Source organism: Motacilla alba, chromosome 14, assembly GCF_015832195.1.
Source record: "Motacilla alba alba isolate MOTALB_02 chromosome 14, Motacilla_alba_V1.0_pri, whole genome shotgun sequence".
In the NCBI taxonomy this organism is placed as follows: domain Eukaryota; kingdom Metazoa; phylum Chordata; class Aves; order Passeriformes; family Motacillidae; genus Motacilla; species Motacilla alba.
In genome coordinates this window covers 9,411,679-9,430,082 of record NC_052029.1, presented here as the reverse complement: position 1 = coordinate 9,430,082, position 18,404 = coordinate 9,411,679, and the positions used below count along the sequence as shown (strand labels likewise).

Here is an 18,404-nt window from a genome sequence, read left to right as displayed (position 1 = left end):
GTGCGCAGTACCGCCCCAGGGGGCGGGGCACAGCCGCGGGGCGGGTTTGAGCGGTGACGTCGCTATATCGTGACGTCACACCGGAAACAGGGCTAATGTAGGGCCGCTGAGTGACGTCACAGCTGCGCAGGCACGGCCACTGCTCAGCTGGGCCCGGCCACGACAGCCGGCACTCACCGTGCAGAGAATGATGGCAAACGAACTGCAGATAAAACAAAACACACCAGCACCGAACCCTCCCTGCACCCGGCTGAAGACTTGAGCTCTTACAAACAAGCCAGAACTCAGCCAGCATTGCTTCCATTAGAGATAGTGCCCCTCAAAGCCTTAAAAACTTCTTATTTCAATACAGCAATGGTATGAGGCAGCTTGTCCTCACCACAACTTTTCATCCGGTCCCCGGCAAACAGAAAACTTTCACATTCAAGAAGGAAAAAATGAAAAAACCTCGAAATGTTTTCACCATTTCATAAAGTGTTTATTGAGGATGGTAACACAGGATAAATCATGCAACAGCTCAGTAAAAAAAGGGAATCATTTAAAGGATGAAGAATGGTAACTGGTGCTGCTGATTCTGAAAAGTTTATAAAAAAAATATTAATTGTCCAAAAGTGACATCGAAAACCACTTGAAGCTGAACATGGAAGTTGCTTATAAAGCATTAATGAATAAGAAAATGTAGATATTGTTTAAAATGATCACCCACAGATTTCTGTAATCAACAACTTAAACGTCTCCCTTTCCCACAGCTGTAATGGTGGAGCAGGGCTGGACAGCCAAGATATTTAACCTTCTCCTCCTGAACAACCAACACAGTCACAAACATTTCCCACTAATTAACACAATTGCATCTCTTACCCCTCAGGACCTGGGCTGCCAAGTGCTTTCATTATTGGGATTACCTTCCCAGACATCATGGCAGAACAGAAAGAGCCCGTCCCTGTGGCCTCAAGTGATCTCCTCATTGCCCTCTTGCCATCAGTCTGTTTTAGAAGGGGAACAACTTCAAAATGTGACTGTTCCCCTTCTAGCACCAGCATATGTTTTGAATAAGGAACTCCATGTCAGCAGATGGCACAAAGACTGGGCACCAGCACATCACATCAAACATCGGTGGTTTCAGATTTAGAGTTGACATATATTCGCCTTTTGGAAAAAAAATAAATATAGTGGAATGAAAACTGAATCAAAGGGAAAGAACAGATGACTACCATCCATCAAGGATGCACATATTTGTGCACTGAAAAAAAAAAAAAAGAAAAAAAATCAGTCATTTCAAAGAAAATCTTGAAAATTAAAAAAACGTTTGCACTTGTTCCTGGTCATAAACAATCTCACAAAAATCTCACTTTTGGAACTATTCCAATTGAAACCATACACTGAATTTATTAATACAGTATAAGTTTCTTTATGTAAAAAATCTTTATACATAGTAATAAAAAAGATAAAGGCAAGATGCATCAAACAGAAATCTGCTGGTTGTTTTTCCTCCGTTCTTACAGAGCCGCTGATGACTACCTGCACTATAAAGAGCTGTGTTTCTGACTTTCTGTCTCAAGCATCTTCACCTTTGCTTGTGATAAGGATTGTTCTGTCCAAGCATCCAACAGGACAGATGCTGGTGATGTTTTGGCACTTACGCTGGCAAACTGAGCTTCTTTCCCTTGAGAACTGCAAGGAGAAGTGGGAAAGAAAACAGTCAGCAAAACAAAACTGTGATGCAGGAGAAGCACACACTGCTAAAATGTCACAGGGACCAAAATCTTCCACACCAAATGGGTCCACTGCAGACAGTCCTCCTAGGCTGCCCCTCTTCAATACATCCTGGTAAAGCTAGAAGTAACAAATCTAACCTTGCCCTCTTGTGGCACCCTGGAGTTCCCCCTTTTCATCCTCAATAGACATACTAGCTCCTCACCACAGCCTCTTAAGAATTATGACTAAAATAACACAGCTTTGTGTTATATGATGTTATATAATGGAAACTTTCAACTCAGAGTATTTAAACCACTGAGAAAGGTGTCTGTAAGCACAGGATCTGCATGTAACAGTGTACATGGTCAGCAGAAGCAGGATCATGCTTATCCATGGAAGGCAACAGCAATATATATTTAGCCATACTTAAGTTTTTCCAAAAGTTCATCAGACCATTTATACATTTATATTCTACCCATACTGCAAAAAAATCCTCAAGTAATGCCCCACACTAGCAGAAAGTGTACTTGATAAATGAAGGTTATTTCAGAACTAATTTGCACACAGAATTAACGAGCTCGTAATGCTGATGTAGCAGACCCCTATGAACCTGTTAACTGCTACATTCCACAACCTGAAGCTGGAAGTTACTGTTTTACTTACCTTTTGTAACATACAAATAGAAGAAGTCACAGTACAGAACGGTCTGGACCACACCAGCAACAACAGCTATGAGGTCAAAAAATCCCTCAAAGTAGTAGCGCCAAATCCAGTTGACTAAGTACAAGGCACGGTACAGACCCAAGAAGAAAAGATAGTGAGTAGTGATGGTCTCTGCTTCCCCAGTTTTGCTGATCATAAAAAGTTGAGGGAGAATAGCAACCGATTCGAGATAGATGGAGAAGGTCCACAGTATCTGAAAGGAGAAAACCACAGGTATATCCAACTGTCTAACTGATAACAGCAGGACAGAAAATATTTGACTTGGCTCGACTTTTCACTCTCTAACAATGTTATGGATGGATGAATATCTAGTCATACAGGTCCAGTATTCTGGCAAACTTTCCCTGGTACAGGAAAAACTAAGTGAAAGCTTCATAATCAACCAGAGGATGGGAGGAGGGAACTCTCCTGGCAGGCAGCAGCCTCTCCAAACCAGCTCTCTGCTGAGCTGGCACACACAGGTTTGCTTGTGAGGGAACTTGTGTGCATCCAGTTCACATTACCATGAAATGCAGCTTACAGAGTCCATGCTGAGAAAGCTGCAGGAAAGATGAAGTCCCTTCTCCTGCCTAATGTTCTTCCATTTTTTAAATCTATTTGATTAAAGAATGACGTAACACAGAACAAAATTTAAAATATATTTCAAAGTGTTGCAATTCAAATTCCCTTACTCTGCAATAAATTAATTTAACCCCAATATAAAAACGCAGCTCAGTCCATGTAAAACAAGCATTTAAAGTTACTCTCTATTTTGTAGGAAAAAATTACCTGTTTGAACTCGCTGCAATGACATTTTTAATATAATTTTTCTGCAATTAAACACATAGCTGCATTTTAAATAGAATGCAATTCTTTTTTATAGTCTAGACCATTTGCAATTCCATAGAATTTAAGTAGTAGTATAATTCCTTTTGTTTTCACCAGGTGGCACCAACTATTCACAAACTGCATTCCTGGGGATTTTTTGAACAAACAGAACAAAAGGAATTCTTAATTAATACAGCCATCAGAGTGTACTGGGAAAAACACAGTTTTCTGCTTAATAAAATAATCTATGCTGATAACAGTGCTGTTCTCTTGAGGTGCCTTAAATTTGCACAGACATCTGCACCACACAGATTCACTGAGGAAAGGATTAGCCTGAACCTACTAAACATAGGCATCCTTCAACCATTTACTTGTCAGGCTAAAAATGCTCCTCCTCATGTTCCAAATATCATCTCCTGCCCACAATCAACTCACCTCCAGTGGAGAGAAGTCATGATTGACAAGAAAAGAGAGCCCACCGACAGGAACTATCAGGAACTCCACTCGGAAGGTGTCATGGTTCCCATCGTAGGTGGCCTTGAACTTCATGTAGATCAGGTACACGGTGGCGTACGAGCAAGCGATGTAGATAAGCTGAGGGCAAGGAAAGAAACAACCCCAAAACAATCCACAGAGGTTCCAGGATTCAACCACGCTCCCTGAATAAGCACTAAGATGAGTAAGTGTGGTCTTTTTTGATTCTATGCATTGTTTACGTGGTTTTGCAGGCTGTTGGTGGTGCTTAACTTTTGTCAGCAGAGTAACAATTCAAAATTAGCGATTCTGGGTTTTGTTGCTTTAAAGGCATCACGTGCCCATGGTTGAAGTGGCTGCCCAAAGGTGAAGACTCCAGAACTAAGGAAGTGACTGGAGAAGGAATGGATGTTCTGCAACTGCAGGGCAAGCACTGGCCCCAAACATTTAGGTTAAAAAATGTTAAAAATGTGCAGGTGCATACACACAATAATAACGGAAGGTGCCTTTCTACATTTAAAAAAGCCCAGCATGGTGTGGCTCATGTGGCAATTAAAAAATTCAATAATCCCCATTCAGACAACCATTTAACATATCATAAGTTAGCTGATTTGCTTTGGACCTTTAAACATCTCTAAAATCTGAAGAGTGGCAAATGGACACTGTTCTTCACCAACCAAGAGGCCCCAAAACCTACGAGACTGAGAGCAGCAATGAACCATAATTAATTTTGAGCTGATGCCTAACCATTGAAGGGTTATGGCACAGTAGACTTAATAGCTATTCCCTGCGGAATAAGCAAAAAGCTTCATCTTACAGGTGAGAAAACAGAACTAGAGAGAATTTAAGACTTTCTAAAGGTCAATCTGCCATCATCAGGACAGAGCTCATTGTCCTGGAGTCAACACAGTACAGCAGACTAGACAAATATTTTAGCTTCTGCCACTTTCAGCACAAAGATTAAACGTTCCTAACCATTTATCACATTAAAAAAGGGTTCTTTGCAACACAGAAGTAACAGATTAAAAATCCCACTGTTTGCAGATGCTATTAATCACTAAATGCTCTGCTCACAGACAAAATCCTACAAATACTGTATTAGGGGCTCAGAATCCAAAGGCTCTGCTACACAAGCATCCCAGCTGAGTGGAGATAAAGAACCACAGGACAGGATGCAGGGAACCTTTACTATGGGTGTAAACAAATCACAGTAGGTATGGTCATAGAGGACACTGAGAAAGAGTGAATGAATCCAAATTTCTTACATTACAAGCTTCTTCATCTCAAAAATCTCAACTCTCGACTTCTCAACTAAAGTTCTCAACAACTGTGTAACATTATATACTCCTACACAAATTAACACAAATTATATACACAAATTAACACAAAATTGTGTTGGGGCACTCAAGAAGCTTCATCTTGACACTACAATAATGGGCTGAGAAGACAATTATATCCATCAGTCTTTCTAAGCAGTAACCTTTGAAACTGAAATAGAGGCTATCATTTTGAAAGTTAGTATTTCCACACTCCTTCCTTTTCTGCTTAGGAGGGCTGCAGAACAAAGATGTGCTCATGGCCCTGAATCACAGCTAAGAAATAAATAAATGGCAAAACTCCCCTACCTTCTCCTTCAGAGCACCTAATGGTACCTTCCAATCAGAAATTACATATGGAAAAAGCTTCTGTTTCAAGAATATTTTATTTAATCCACAGCTCTTCATCTATACTGTTAATATTAGAACTTAAGCATACACATTTCACTTGCTGGAAAGCAAGTGTGAGTTTAAGACACAAAATTTTATTTTACAGTATTATTTCCCTAATTTATCCATCCATTTTGTGTTATTGATTATTTTAGTCTTTCCTCTTGGCAAAGTTATACTACCCTCTAAATTAAAGCTGAAAAGCATCAAGAAAACCCAAAAATAAAGGAATTGGATTAAAAAACATAAACATACTGCCCTCTCCCAGACCACTGCTTTATTTTCTTCTACTCAGCAGCAGAAATTGCAGGAATGAGTAAGTAAAAAACTCAAATTCAGGCTCACTGGCATTCAGTGGGCAAATGGCAGGGGTATAACTCACAGAAGCTACATTCCTTAAAGCTTACTCATGTCAACTTTTCATCAGCCTCTGACCAGACAGTAGCTGCAATTCTGGCAGTGCACTCTGAATACTAATGTACCTTGTAGTGAATAAAAGGAGATTTACTTGAGCTTTAATATCTCAAATGAGAAATACAGTTTATTTGAACCGTTTTTCCAAAAGCTTGTGCTTTCAATAACCAAAATGTCATTTGTTCTAAATGTCACAGTCCTGATATAAACAGTTTTTTAAAATTGCATGTAGAATGCAGAAAAGAAGCAGGATTTTGAGTCCATCTTCCACATTCTTTATCCAAAGCCCATCGAGACCTTTGGTGCAATGGGCCATTAGAAAAGGCTTTTATTAATGAAATTATGCACTCTGCATGCAACCTCACTAGCTTTTCTAACTCTTCAGCATACTCTACCTTCATAGATGTGTTATACAATGAAATGAATGAAGTGAAGAGGTCCAGGTAACGGGTAGTGAAGACCAGTGCAAACAGAAGCTGGCTTTTCCCAGAAATACCTAAAGTGATAAAGGAAATAATTAATCATTCAGAAAGCGATGAGGTGCTTTGAAACATTTGATGACCAGGATGAGAAAGGATATATCCTTTCTTTTTAAGCAAGTTGATCACAAAATTAGGACAAAATCCAAGTTCCCAAACCATACAAACAGAATTCTAAGCCCATATAGCTCAGTAGTGTGAACATAAGTTACCCTGTACAGGAAGAGGTGCTGGCACTACACAAGGTTTAGAAGTTACTCACAGCAGGTAGTGTCATTTCCAAAAATATCACCTGCAAGCTATCTGTTCTGTATTATCACTGGGCAAGGCTGCATTAGCTTTCAGTTCTCAGAGTGCTGTCACATGCCTCAGTACAATCTTTAGATGCTGAATAGCTGGAAAGGCACAAGGGCAATACAGAACAGACCCAGTGACAAGCAGAAAGTATGATGGCACCAGTAATGGGATTTTAGAGGAATACATAGATTTTAAAACATGAGGCAATTCAACTCACAGGCTCAATTGGCCACATGGTGAGAAAAACATCAAACAATCAAACCCACATGTTATTATGTACTAAAATAAAATTTTAAAAAGGAAGAGAAGTGAGATAAAATGTTAGACATCTATACGGTATCTTCAAAGCAACTTTCGATTCTAGGTCAAAGCCCCAATGTCAAAATGTTTGTTTGTACTTAACTTCAGGCACTAGAGCACAGTTAGAAGCATAAAAGCTTTGCACAGTCAGTCACTAAAAGCTTCTGAAAGCTGAGGTGAAGCATCGCTCCATAATACTGATGTGGTGGTGTGTCACAGCAGGGGGACAAAACAACCTACTCTGTGCCTCTATCTTGTTATTCCAATTATTCTTGTTTTCAGTCATCCAGGGCGAAAATAATTGAATCTGTTCAGCTAAGCATGCAAGTCTTCTTCAAAAAACAAGAGGGAAAAATACTCTGTAGGAGAGGCTGAAAATCCTTGTCCCTTTATACAGAGATACTTCTAGAAAGGCTTTTATTAACAGCACCATAAAGCAATTAGGAGAAGGCAATCTGCTATGGCTATTGAAGTCCTTTCTCCAGCTTAAGGAACACGGAATAAACTGCTCCAGATGAAGGAATTTAACCTATGAAGTACAAGAACGGCTGAAACAGTAACAATTAGAAAGGGGTGTGTTTGCAAATTTCTTGTGTGAAATGTCTGCAAGGTGAGCCTGATGTGCCACCGACAGAACAGCCCAAGTACAGTACAGGGAACATAAACCATCTCTAAACCTGCAGGCTGTAGAGCTGTAAAACACAAGCTGCAAGTATCATACACAAAACACACCATCCCCTCCAAAAAAAAAACCCAAAACAAACCACCTCCCAAAGTTCAGGAAAAAAAAAACCAACATTTGACATTTCTTGAACTACACCCGCATTGCACAGACAGCTGAAGCAGCACTCTGGGCTCATCCCAGTGGCGCTTGTTGGCATCACAACTTGCCAATAAAACCTCCCAGCAAGCAAAGCTGTCCTAAGGTCAGAATCCACAGGACAAAGAAGTCCACCTGAACAGATTACAGAACAGCGTGATACTACAGAATATAATTAGGCTAAATTATTTAGCATGCTATTTTCTTTTAGCAAATAACTGGGAACAGAAGAAAAAAAGCCAACCTAAAAACAAACCAGCATACAGGAGACATTAATTATTGATAACAGCTATAAATTTGGATATGGATATACTGTCATAAATACATATAATATACTTGACAAATTCTTCTAAGCCATTGCCAATCTTACCTCCTCAACCCCAAAGCTGTAATTTTTATTAAAGCTTTCAATACTCTCTGATTTTTGAATCTTTAGAATAATTGTGAAACCCTGAAACCCACCCTAGACCCAAGACTGAACTAATTTTCTAGTAAAGTAGGCTAGACTAGACTAGGCAAGGTTTAAATTGTAAACCAAAGGCCTATGAAGGGATGGGAGAAACATCTAAACTACAAACAAAAACAGGGTGAGGGAACAGGTAAACACAACAGTGGTACGACTTAGATGCATTTTAAAACTTTAGGAAATGTATCAATGTATGTCTAACAACGCTGACCCTGGCTCACGGCTGGCAACTGCAATGCACTAAGGCTACAATGATGCTATTCTCATCCTTCTACCTTTCTTTTTACTTCCACAAACGTTACTTAGTTCTTGAACTAAATAACAATGGTTTTATTTCTTCGTCCAAAGCTCTGGGCTCAAATTTGGAAGAACCAAACCTCTCTGTTTTGTTTCATCCTCACCCATGGAAAAACTCCTTCAACTTGTGCACTCCAGCTTGGCTGAAAGCCATAGCATGAAACTTTAATTCAGGTGATTTTCTCAGCCAGGCAGGAGGGCAGAGCTGAAACTGTAGTACTTTCTTATCAACTTCATTTTGCTGCGGTGAGTCAGGTAAGGAATAACCATCAGGAGCAGAGGCACTGAGCTGTGCAGTGTGCACTTACCAACTATGAACTGCACATCACAGCCACAAAACCTATTAACAAAAATTCTTCTAAGGAAGGTCGTCCATACTTTGCTATGGAAACTTGTCAGACTTTTAAAAATAAAGTAGTTCAGTTCTGTACCAAGTCCACATCACCCACACAACCACAACTCCTCTGGTTCTGCTAATAAGTACCACCATTAAGACTCCTGTGCTAACAATTTAAAAACCCAACCTAATTTTAAAGACAAATTTTCCAACCGAGAAAGAGAAGACTTTCCTTCAAAGAGAGAGAAAAAATTTCAAAGCTACCTAAAGCAGCAGTTTTTGTGAAAATACCGACAAATTAGCAGCAGCCTGTGGCAGAGTACTGTCAGAAGTTTTCATCTTAGCATATTATCTGCTCCACAATAGACACATAAAATTGAGATACAGCTACATTACCTAGCAAAAGTACTACACATTTTCTATCTACACTGCTTTTTTAGAGTATACAGCTTATAATTGGACAGCACTGCAACCGCAGGTCACCTTTAACACTTGATAAATGGCACAGAGAAATGCAAATCAATTTTCAGGCAGTAATTTGCACTGCAAACAACCTAATTTGACTTGAAATGGGTAAGAAAATACAGTCTGAACAGGACAATGTCTGAAAGCACAGGATTGCTCAAGTCTCATGAATTTCCTAATTATGACATGATGTCAATAATGGAGTTACCTACTGCATTCTCCATGGCTCTTCCTAATGATTTTTGAACTGTTGTTTTGAGTGGCAAACATTTTTCCAAACTCTAAATTTGGAAACTCAAATAACCAGACATGCAAAGAATTGTTTCCCTGCCAGCTCTAAAATTCTGAAGTCGAGATTTGATTTGCTTTCCCCTTATCTTTTCAAGCTATTGACTAAATAAGAAAAAAAAAATTTTTTTCTCAAGCACAGAAAACACAGACTGCTTCAAAGTGCAGATGAGCCTAGCCTTACCTATCTTCTTCAATAAGAGGAGTCACTTCTTAAGAAAGAAAATGGGGACTACGAGTCTTCAAAAAACAGCAGGCTGCAACAGAGGTGCACAGGCTGTCTCCCTCATTTCCAGCTGCTTTTACAGGCCTCCAGTTCTCCTGGAACAAAGGCCTCAGACACACACAGATGCAACCAGAAGAGAGGAGTCGGCACCATGTGGTTTGCCAGCTCTTCATGGATCACAGCCTGCAGCTCAGCCAGCAGTTAGAAGCCCTCCTTTATTTTCACAGCCTCTACTGCTTCAAAAGTGCATGATTAAAGTAGCAGCTGGTTTGCCTGTGTTTGCTTAGTCACCAATAACCACGAGGTATAAGTTTATTTAATTTATTAGTGGTTCTAATAACCATGCAATGTAAAGGAATGGCAGAAAGCCCTCTAATAAGGAGCTCTTTGTAGCTGCTTAACATTAACTGGTAACTACTTAGGGGTTATTGTCATGCATGACTTTACAAACACATGCAAATTTATATTTACAACAGTTTTATCAATAGAAACCTCAAGTGACAACAATGAACCGCTAGGAGGAACAGAATAGAGCCCCAAAAATAAAATTCTTTGCTCGTGGTCCTTTGAGGTATTCATGTTCTTCTCATTCTAGACAAACTTGTTAGGGCTCAGACACCAATCTCACAGCAGCAACACAAATCTGGATTTACTCCTGAGGATGCAGGCAGAACTAGAAGACACCAAAGAAACAGCCCTGACAAACACATTCTGTTTTCTTTTTTTCTTCCTTCAGGAAAATGAATTAAGCAAATATTTTTACTGAAAGAGCTCATGCATGTGTGTTTGTGTCCAGGGACACTGGACACTGGCTAATTTGGGAAAGGGGAGAGCTGTATCTCCTATGTGATACAGCCCTGTTTACTTTTCTGTCCTGGAGAAAGCTGTACCAATGATTGGTGTGAGGCTGCTTTCTTATGAATAAACCCCTAGTAGTAGAGATTCTCAATCACAACTGGCTTAAGGAAAGCAACATCAGACCACTTTTTAAGTAGAAAGATGGGACCAGGTCACATCGTACTATACTGTGTAAATAACCTCACATCCAAAGGTCACTTAAGAATCTCTTGGCTCAAACCCTATCTGAATTTCAGCCTTGCAATAGAATTTCACATTTTCTTTCTTCAGACATTAAATGGTATTCAGTTTTTAGATCATTAACCCTCTTGCTGTTTGTAATCTCAACTGCATTTCTCAAACACAGGACAAAGCTCTATTCAAGCTGGAGGAGGCAAGGCCTTCTCCTGCCGGATCCAGGCAGGATTCCTGCGATGCACTAGAGCCTGAGCCAGGTGAGTTCATCAGGAAGGTGCTCCTGTGCTCCATGACTTCAGGAACAATAGTTCTGCACTACCACTGCATGTGGGCCATGGAGTCACTTGCTTGACCTCTTTTGTAAAGTTAAGAACAGTTTTTACTTTAAGTCTGTTCAAAGCCAAAGCTATTAGTTTACTTTTTAAAAAACAAAACTATTCATTTACTCTTTTGTGCTACCAAGTGATTAGTTGGTGAATTGACATGACAGCATACAGAACCTGTACTTCCTCCTACCTGAGGTGTAAATCTCTTTCATTTCCCCATTCTCAGTTATTTCAGGTTACAACTTAAACTAATTCTTCATGCTTTTAACCGAAAACTTTACAGATACATCTGTTCAACAGTGCTAACCCGGTATTTGAACAGTATCATCAAAACATGGCAAACTGATTTCAAGAACAATCGCCCTCACTAAAGAAGGAGAAGCTCACTGGAGAGAAGGCAAAGTCAAGCTCACAGTCAAACTCCCGTGCACAACAAAACCGATCCACGTAACACACACCGCAAGGAAAAGCCCATTTTGAATGACAACAGCTCCCAGTTTTCTGAAAGAAATCAGCTACGCTGCAGTTATGGGAACTGCCTGCAATTCCCTGCAACCACCACACCGTACAGCCGAAGGCAGAAAGCGAACCACGGCACACGGAATTGGAGCACGCCCGCTCCGAACGGGGGGGAAGCGGCAGCGGGGGGCGGCGGAGCGGGGCTCGCGGGCCGGGACCCGGCGCCGCTCCCGCTGCCACGTCACACAGGCCCGCGGCTCCCGCCGGGATCTCCCTCCCGGCGCTTCCTACTGCAGCCGGGCCCGGCCGACAGCAAAGCCTGCACCGGCCCGAACAGCGGCGCGAAGCGCAGCTCGATTCCTGCACAAAAGCCAAGGACAGGGGGAGCGTGAGGCCGCCGCGGAGGGAAGGGGAGAGCAAGGAAACTTCAGAGGTTGCGAACCGCGAGTCAGCGGCGGCCGGCGCTGCACCAAACCGCGTACACCGGCGGCCCGGGGGCCGGGCGCGGCCAGGGCGAGCGAGGGAAGGGATGGAGGGACGGAGGGATGAAGGGAGGGCGGCTGCTCGCCCCGCGGGGGACGAACTGCTCCCCCCCGCCCGCCCTTCAAACCGGCCTCCCCATTCATTCGCCTGCCGCCGGGCAGTTACGTAAGGAAGGAGCGACCCTCCCGGACACAGCCGTAGCGGCGGTGCATAGGGATTAAAGTACAAATAATGGCAACCGCAACACCTTTCAGGGAAATGCAGCTGCCGCCGGCGCACCCCCACCCCGGAGCGGGGATGCGCCTCCTCCTTCCCCCTCTCCCGGCTGCTCACCCGCTCCGCCGGCGCTGGATGTGGAGGGGGCCGAGTCGCGGGGAGGTCAGAAGGAGGGCAGAGCCCCCTCCCCTGCGCCAACGGGAGCGACCGTCCCTTTTCACCTGCCCGGGACGAGTTCTGCCCGCCCGCCCCGGGGGCCCTCGGGGGCGCCCCAGCGGGGTCAATGCCCTCCCCGCCTTTCCCCGCTCCACCAGGGCCGCCTCCCGGGCCAGTGAGACAGGCGGGACCCCCCCGCCGCCCCGGCTCGCGGGGCTCTCCCCGGGGCGCGGCCCTTCGGGGGCGATCGCAGCCCCCGCGGCGAGTTCGGGGCTATGCTGCTCGGCCCCGGCGGGGCTCCCGCGGGGCTCTGCGGCCCGGAGCCACCCGGCCGGTCCCGCCCCGCGGCCTCCGCACGCACCCGCGCAGGAGCGGCTCTTCCAGATCTTGAGCAGCAGGATGATGATGGCCGCCAGGTGGGACAGGTCCCCGGTGAGGCGAAAGATGTTCATGGCGGCGGCAGAGGCGGCGGCGCAGCCGGAGCCGGGGAGCGAAGATGGCGCAAGCTCAGCGGGCACCGAGCGACGTGGCCCGGGGACGTGGCCAGGCAGCCCCGCGCCGGTGCACGCCGGGAAGCGGGGGGAGCGCCCGCCCCGCCCCGCGCCGCCCTCACGGCGGGGCCGCCCCGGCAGCCGCGGGCCCGGGCGAGCGGAGGGGAGCGGCCGCGGGACTCAGCCCTTGAGGCGGCCGAGAAGCTGATCTGTAGATATAGACAATAGCGAATATAATATATTTTATATTATATTTTATGATGTTTTGGAGGCCAACAGTGTGAAAATCTACATCAGCTACTAGAGGGTCCAGCGGAGGCCAGAAAGGTGATGAGTGTCTTTCTTAGGAGAGACTGTGAGGGCTGGGCCTTGTTAGTCTGGAGCAGACTGAGGGGGGATCTCATCGAGATACATAAATACCTCACTGGTGGGTGCCAGGAGGGTCACAGAATCCTGGAATCACAGGATGGTTTGGGTAAGAAGGGTACTTAGGAATCATCTCATTCCACCCCCTGGCATGGGCAGGGATACCACTCACTGGACCAGGGTACTCGGGACCCCATCCAGCCTGGCCTGGAACACTTCCAGGGATGGAGCAGCCACAGCCTCTCTGGGCAGCCTGTGCCAGGGGAGGCAGACTCTTTTGGTGCCAGACTCTTTTCCATGGTGCCCAGTGGCAGGACAAGGAACAGTGGCCATGAACTGAAACACAAGAAGTTTCACCTCAACACAAGGAAGAAATTTTTACATTGAGGGCCGCAGAACACTGGGACAGGACTGGTCGGTCAGGGATTCTCCCTCCCTGGAGACATTCCAAACCCAACTGGACACGTTCCTGTGTCACTGCTCCAGGTGACCCTGCCTTGGCAGGAGGGTTGGACTGGGTGATCTCCAGATGTCCCTTCCAACACTAACAATTCTGTGATTCTGTGTAAACTTCAAAGAAAAAGAAAAAAAAAGCAATTATTTCTTCAATAATTATGCCTTGAGAGTCAGCACACTGCCTCTTCAGAGTCCTTAATCCCTAAACAGGACATGACCAGCAAAGTTCAGTGGGCAGTTCAAAAGAGGCATCTCCTCTTAAAAACTCTCCAATGTTCTCTGTAAAAAAAACCCCAACAATCCACACAACAGCAAAGAAAAATAGGAGTAACTGCCCAGGAATAGGATTTCCAGAGGTTGTAAAAAATGGGTAACAGCTTATTCCAGGTAAACAGTGGTGCTTTGCTGGGCAGCTCATTTCTTTAAAATTGCTTGGTTTACATTGTTTCACAACCCATTTGAGGAAATAGCGTAAGGACTTTACTGTTACAGAATTATATAAAAAGTTCCCACAGCAGAAGGTTATGGACTGTTTGAAATTTAAGAAAAGGATTCTAACTACAATCTTTTAATTTTTCTGTTTAAAATGTGGCACAAACATTGAAGTCTTTAGAGAGCTTACATAATCCTGAGAAGGGAGAACTGATTAGTACCAGCTATTGAGTTTATCTTCTGTAAGTAAGTACCCACTGTGTGACAAAACCAAATTTACTTATTTTCAGAGATTAGGAATCAAAGCCTGTCCTCTTACAACACTGTGTTTACAAGTACAGCAGTACAACTCCTTGACAAGCTCCATAGAGCCAAGAGTGGTATCTCTTACCACTTCCTAAGAGAAGAGGTTGGATGTTGCATTTGGAAAGTTTTATAGCTCTGCACTCTAACAGAATAATTATTTTAAACAGATACTGAATAATTTTGGCAGCAAGTAATGTTTGATGTAAGCACCAGTGAGTTGCCTACTTGAGGATACATGTTAAAAACCCAAATATAGTACTTGGAGAATTTGTACTGTAGACGACAGCGTTTGGCAGAACTCCCCAAATCTGTGGTACCAACAGCAACAGGAGGGGAGAAAGTGCAAATTCGTAACTACAACATCAGCAGCTGCAGTGCTGAGGCACTTCTATCACTGCACACATGTGAGGTCTGAAAACACAGACATGTCTTACAGCACTGGCTGGACCAGCCTGCTTGACACAGGCTTGATTGAAATGTGAACATTTAATATGTCAGATCTCAACAATTCTGAAAGGGTGAATACTGAAATAAAAGTGGCTAATAGAAACACTGACAGATGCGTATCTGGAATCTATTTAATGGATACATTAAAGACAGAGAGCTGACACCCATTCTCTCAACCCCTGCTCAGTTCATGCAGTTCATATTCAGAACTTGTTTGTGATCCAAGTTGTTTTCTGACATCTGATTAATTGTTGAAACATGTCAGGCCCCAATTAAACATGACCTAGGGCAGTTTCAGCTTGTGCATCAAACCAGTGTGATTTTAACTACAGCAATGGCTATTCTTTGATAAATCAATACAGTTCACTTCCATATACAATGGTTAAAAATTATCAAGGAAAGCAGTACCAGAAAAGATTCCCCTGTTGTATCTGTGACAGATTAGCATTTTCCACTGTTCTCATATGTCTCCTACAGGAATTTACTTTTGTCTTCCCTCCTTTTCTCTTAGTCCCTCAAAGAGAAGTTTACAGATATTAAGTGAGATGTTAAGTATTTGTAAGGATAATTATATCAGCTAAAACGTTAGAAAATAAATGTTATTCTGCTGCCAGCAAAGCAAGAAATGCATCAATCACAATTCCTCCAGTTAATACTTCAATGTTCAGTCACTTGGACTCTGAGCTCTGAACATGCCTGTGTTCCTGCATCATCAGGGCAAGAAAATCCTCTCATTAATCTGGATTGGAAAAGCAGACTGATGCTGAACAGAAAGGGGCAGGAAGAGACAGATGGACATTTGTTGCTTTCTACTCATTGCAGAAGAAATGTAATACATTTTGTGGCTATCTATTTTTGGGTACAAATAAAGAACCAGATGTGAACTTTGATAAAAATATCCTATGGTGCAAAACTCCTACATGTCCTGATGCCAGGCAAGGTCCGGTGGGGTCTTTGAGGCAGTCTCATAATTTCTCTGTCTAAGGACTAGGTAGAAAGATATGGAAAGATGGTCTGATAATGGATCAGACTCTTAACTAAAATATGAAATTATGGATACCTGGATAGCCCCCAGGTCTGTTTTGCTTTCTGGCAGGTTTGTTATTTATCTGCACTTTCCAGCAGTATTCAGTATAACAATCTGAAAATACTCTTTCTGAGGACCAATTCCAAATGTTCTGGGGTACCAATAAAAGATTGGTGGATTACAGTGGATTTTTTGTTTATTCTTTGCAGACCTGTCTTTTCTATCCAGTTTTCCTCCTGCCTTACTGGAAAAGGAAGTCAGATCCTTCCCTTCCAACAGCACAGGAGTAAACAGTCCCTAAGGCTTTCCCACATCATATGGTGTGGATGAGAATATTTTACTAATCAGGACTATAAGGTTCTTAGCTCTCCTCATCCCATGCCTAGAGATCTTGTTTAAAAAAAAAAAACAAAACAAAAAACAAAAAACAACCCAAAACATACACACCAAAAAAACCCCACAAACTTATCAAAAACATGTAAATATTTTCACTGAAATAAAGATACACTTAAAGTTGTGTACTAGCCTAGAGTATCAACCTCTTTAGAGGAAAAAAAAATTAAAAAATTTTAAAAAAGGAAGAGATTATTAGAAATTTGATTTTTACTTCTAAGGAGAACAGAGTATGACAGGGGAACAAGGTACTGCAGTTTGCTGGCTGCTCCTCGACTGCCATGGGGGAATTGGCAGTGTCCCACTGCGAAGCAGTGTGGTGTCTATAACCACAACACAGCAGGAGCCAAAATACCAGCGGTGCACTATGGCCAGTTACCTGCTCAAGTGACACATTCCAGGTGACTGCTGATTCCTTGCTTCTTTCTGGGTGTCACTGGAGTGAGTCAGGCCTCTCCCTTGGCCCCAGGTGCGTTTGGCTGGCACACCTTGAGCAATGTCTCACATCTGCTCCAAGGGGAGGGCAGCCACTGGGACTCTGACAAGGTCCCAGCCCAATATGATGGGGCAGCAATTTGTGTTCCTGGAAAGTAAATGAGGGGGTGATGATTCCTAGGCACAGCAGTGAAGTGAGATCTAAACCTGCCACAATGCAGTACGTAATTGCCTCTGGAATATTTGAGCAGATTATACAGGGATATAAAGGGCTTCTTGAAATTAAGGAAGGATGCCTTTTTTTTTAAACAGTATCTTCAGAGCCTCACGCTGAGGAGCTGGTTAGCTCTGATGTGACAGATTGAGATCACTGGGAGTCAAACATTCCATGCACTGTATAAAACCTGACAACAGCCAGAATGCCAGCTTTAACAGGGACACTTTTCAGACACTGTGGATGGGTAGTTGTTTTCTTCCTTTTGGGGATTTAGACATACCACAGATGTGCCATTTACCTCAGTACTAGGTCACAGGGATATTTTCTCTCCTGCTGATCCAGAATCAGTAGCCCTTTTCTCTTTTCTAAACACAATTCTGAACATAAAGGCATCAGGCACTGAAATAATAAACCAACGATAGTATTTCTTCCCATTTGTTAACTCCTGAAGGATCCTACATTCAAGCACAGGAATGAAATGCCTCCTCTCACATTCTGCTGGACAGGGTCACCTGTCACAGGGCTCAGAGCACTCAGAGAAGCCAGGCCTACACCAGAGTTGTGACTGTCAGCAGCTGGATGGTGGGATGTGCATCCCACACGATGTATGGCACTGCCCAGCAATCATCAGAAGGGTCACAAGTGGAGAGGAGAGCTGCACAATAAGCAGATACAATTATTATCATGGTCTATATTCAACAACAGATTTATGCACAAATCTGATTTTTTTTTCTCTCTCAAAGATCTAAAAGAACTAAAGAGAATGTAGGAGAAATTAAGCTTGGTTTAAACAAATGTTAGCCACATCTACAAAGAGCAACATTTCTTTAAGAATCAAATCTTTACACGACATTTCTCTGTAGTATATTCTTCCCCTAAATCCTGATCATGCAAAAAGAGAGGGACTGTGAGACATTTTTCCATTAATGCATTCCAGTGAAAGTGATCACGTGCATGTTGTATGCAATACCCATCTGCAGAGGGTTCAGATGCCTGCACTGAGGGGTTCTATGGTTTGTTCCATGGAAGTAAAGTGTACATGTTTCAGTTTCCTCTGGCAGTGTGCAGGATTGTGAATGGATGGCAGGTCACACACAGATTACATACCGTGCATACTTGTGCTCTCTATGCCTTTCTCCCCTTTCCATCTATTCTTCCCACAGAAATTTAGTTTCAACACTTTTGATGGAAGTGTCTAATGAATCCCAGATTTTGTCAAATGGGCTTTTCCATCAGTGACCTTTACAAGAGGGACATTGGCAGGAGTAAAATTGCTTTTCTACAACACTAGCCATCCAAAATGCTCACACCATCTCATGAACCAAACAGCGTTGCAATCTCACAGTGAAAACAGTTCAACATTAA

The 18,404-nt window shown here is 43.1% G+C and overlaps 1 protein-coding gene across 1 annotated transcript; it reads right to left on the bottom strand.

Annotated features, from left to right (window-relative positions):
- Window positions 1-453: 453 nt before the first annotated feature.
- Window positions 454-13,037, bottom strand: KDELR2 (KDEL endoplasmic reticulum protein retention receptor 2). Its single transcript, XM_038150934.1, has 5 exons — window positions 12,831-13,037; window positions 6,215-6,315; window positions 3,661-3,819; window positions 2,359-2,611; window positions 454-1,671 (listed from the first exon to the last, which is right to left on the bottom strand). Exons 1-5 carry the CDS (start codon window positions 12,919-12,921, stop codon window positions 1,637-1,639), a joined length of 639 nt encoding a protein of 212 aa, XP_038006862.1. The 5' UTR covers window positions 12,922-13,037; the 3' UTR covers window positions 454-1,636.
- Between the last annotated feature and the right edge of the window lie 5,367 nt (window positions 13,038-18,404).

What these genes read in the sequence shown, in the direction of transcription:
- KDELR2 (XM_038150934.1), bottom strand. Translation starts at nt 12,921, where the DNA reads ATGAACATCTTTCGCCTCACCGGGGACCTGTCCCACCTGGCGGCCATC. An exon ending in ATGACTTCTCTCCACTGGAG is followed by an intron (nt 2,612 to 3,660) that starts GTGAGTTGATTG and finishes TTCTCCTTTCAG; the next exon opens with ATACTGTGGACCTTCTCCAT. An exon ending in CTATTTGTATGTTACAAAAG is followed by an intron (nt 1,672 to 2,358) that starts GTAAGTAAAACA and finishes TTCTCCTTGCAG; the next exon opens with TTCTCAAGGGAAAGAAGCTC.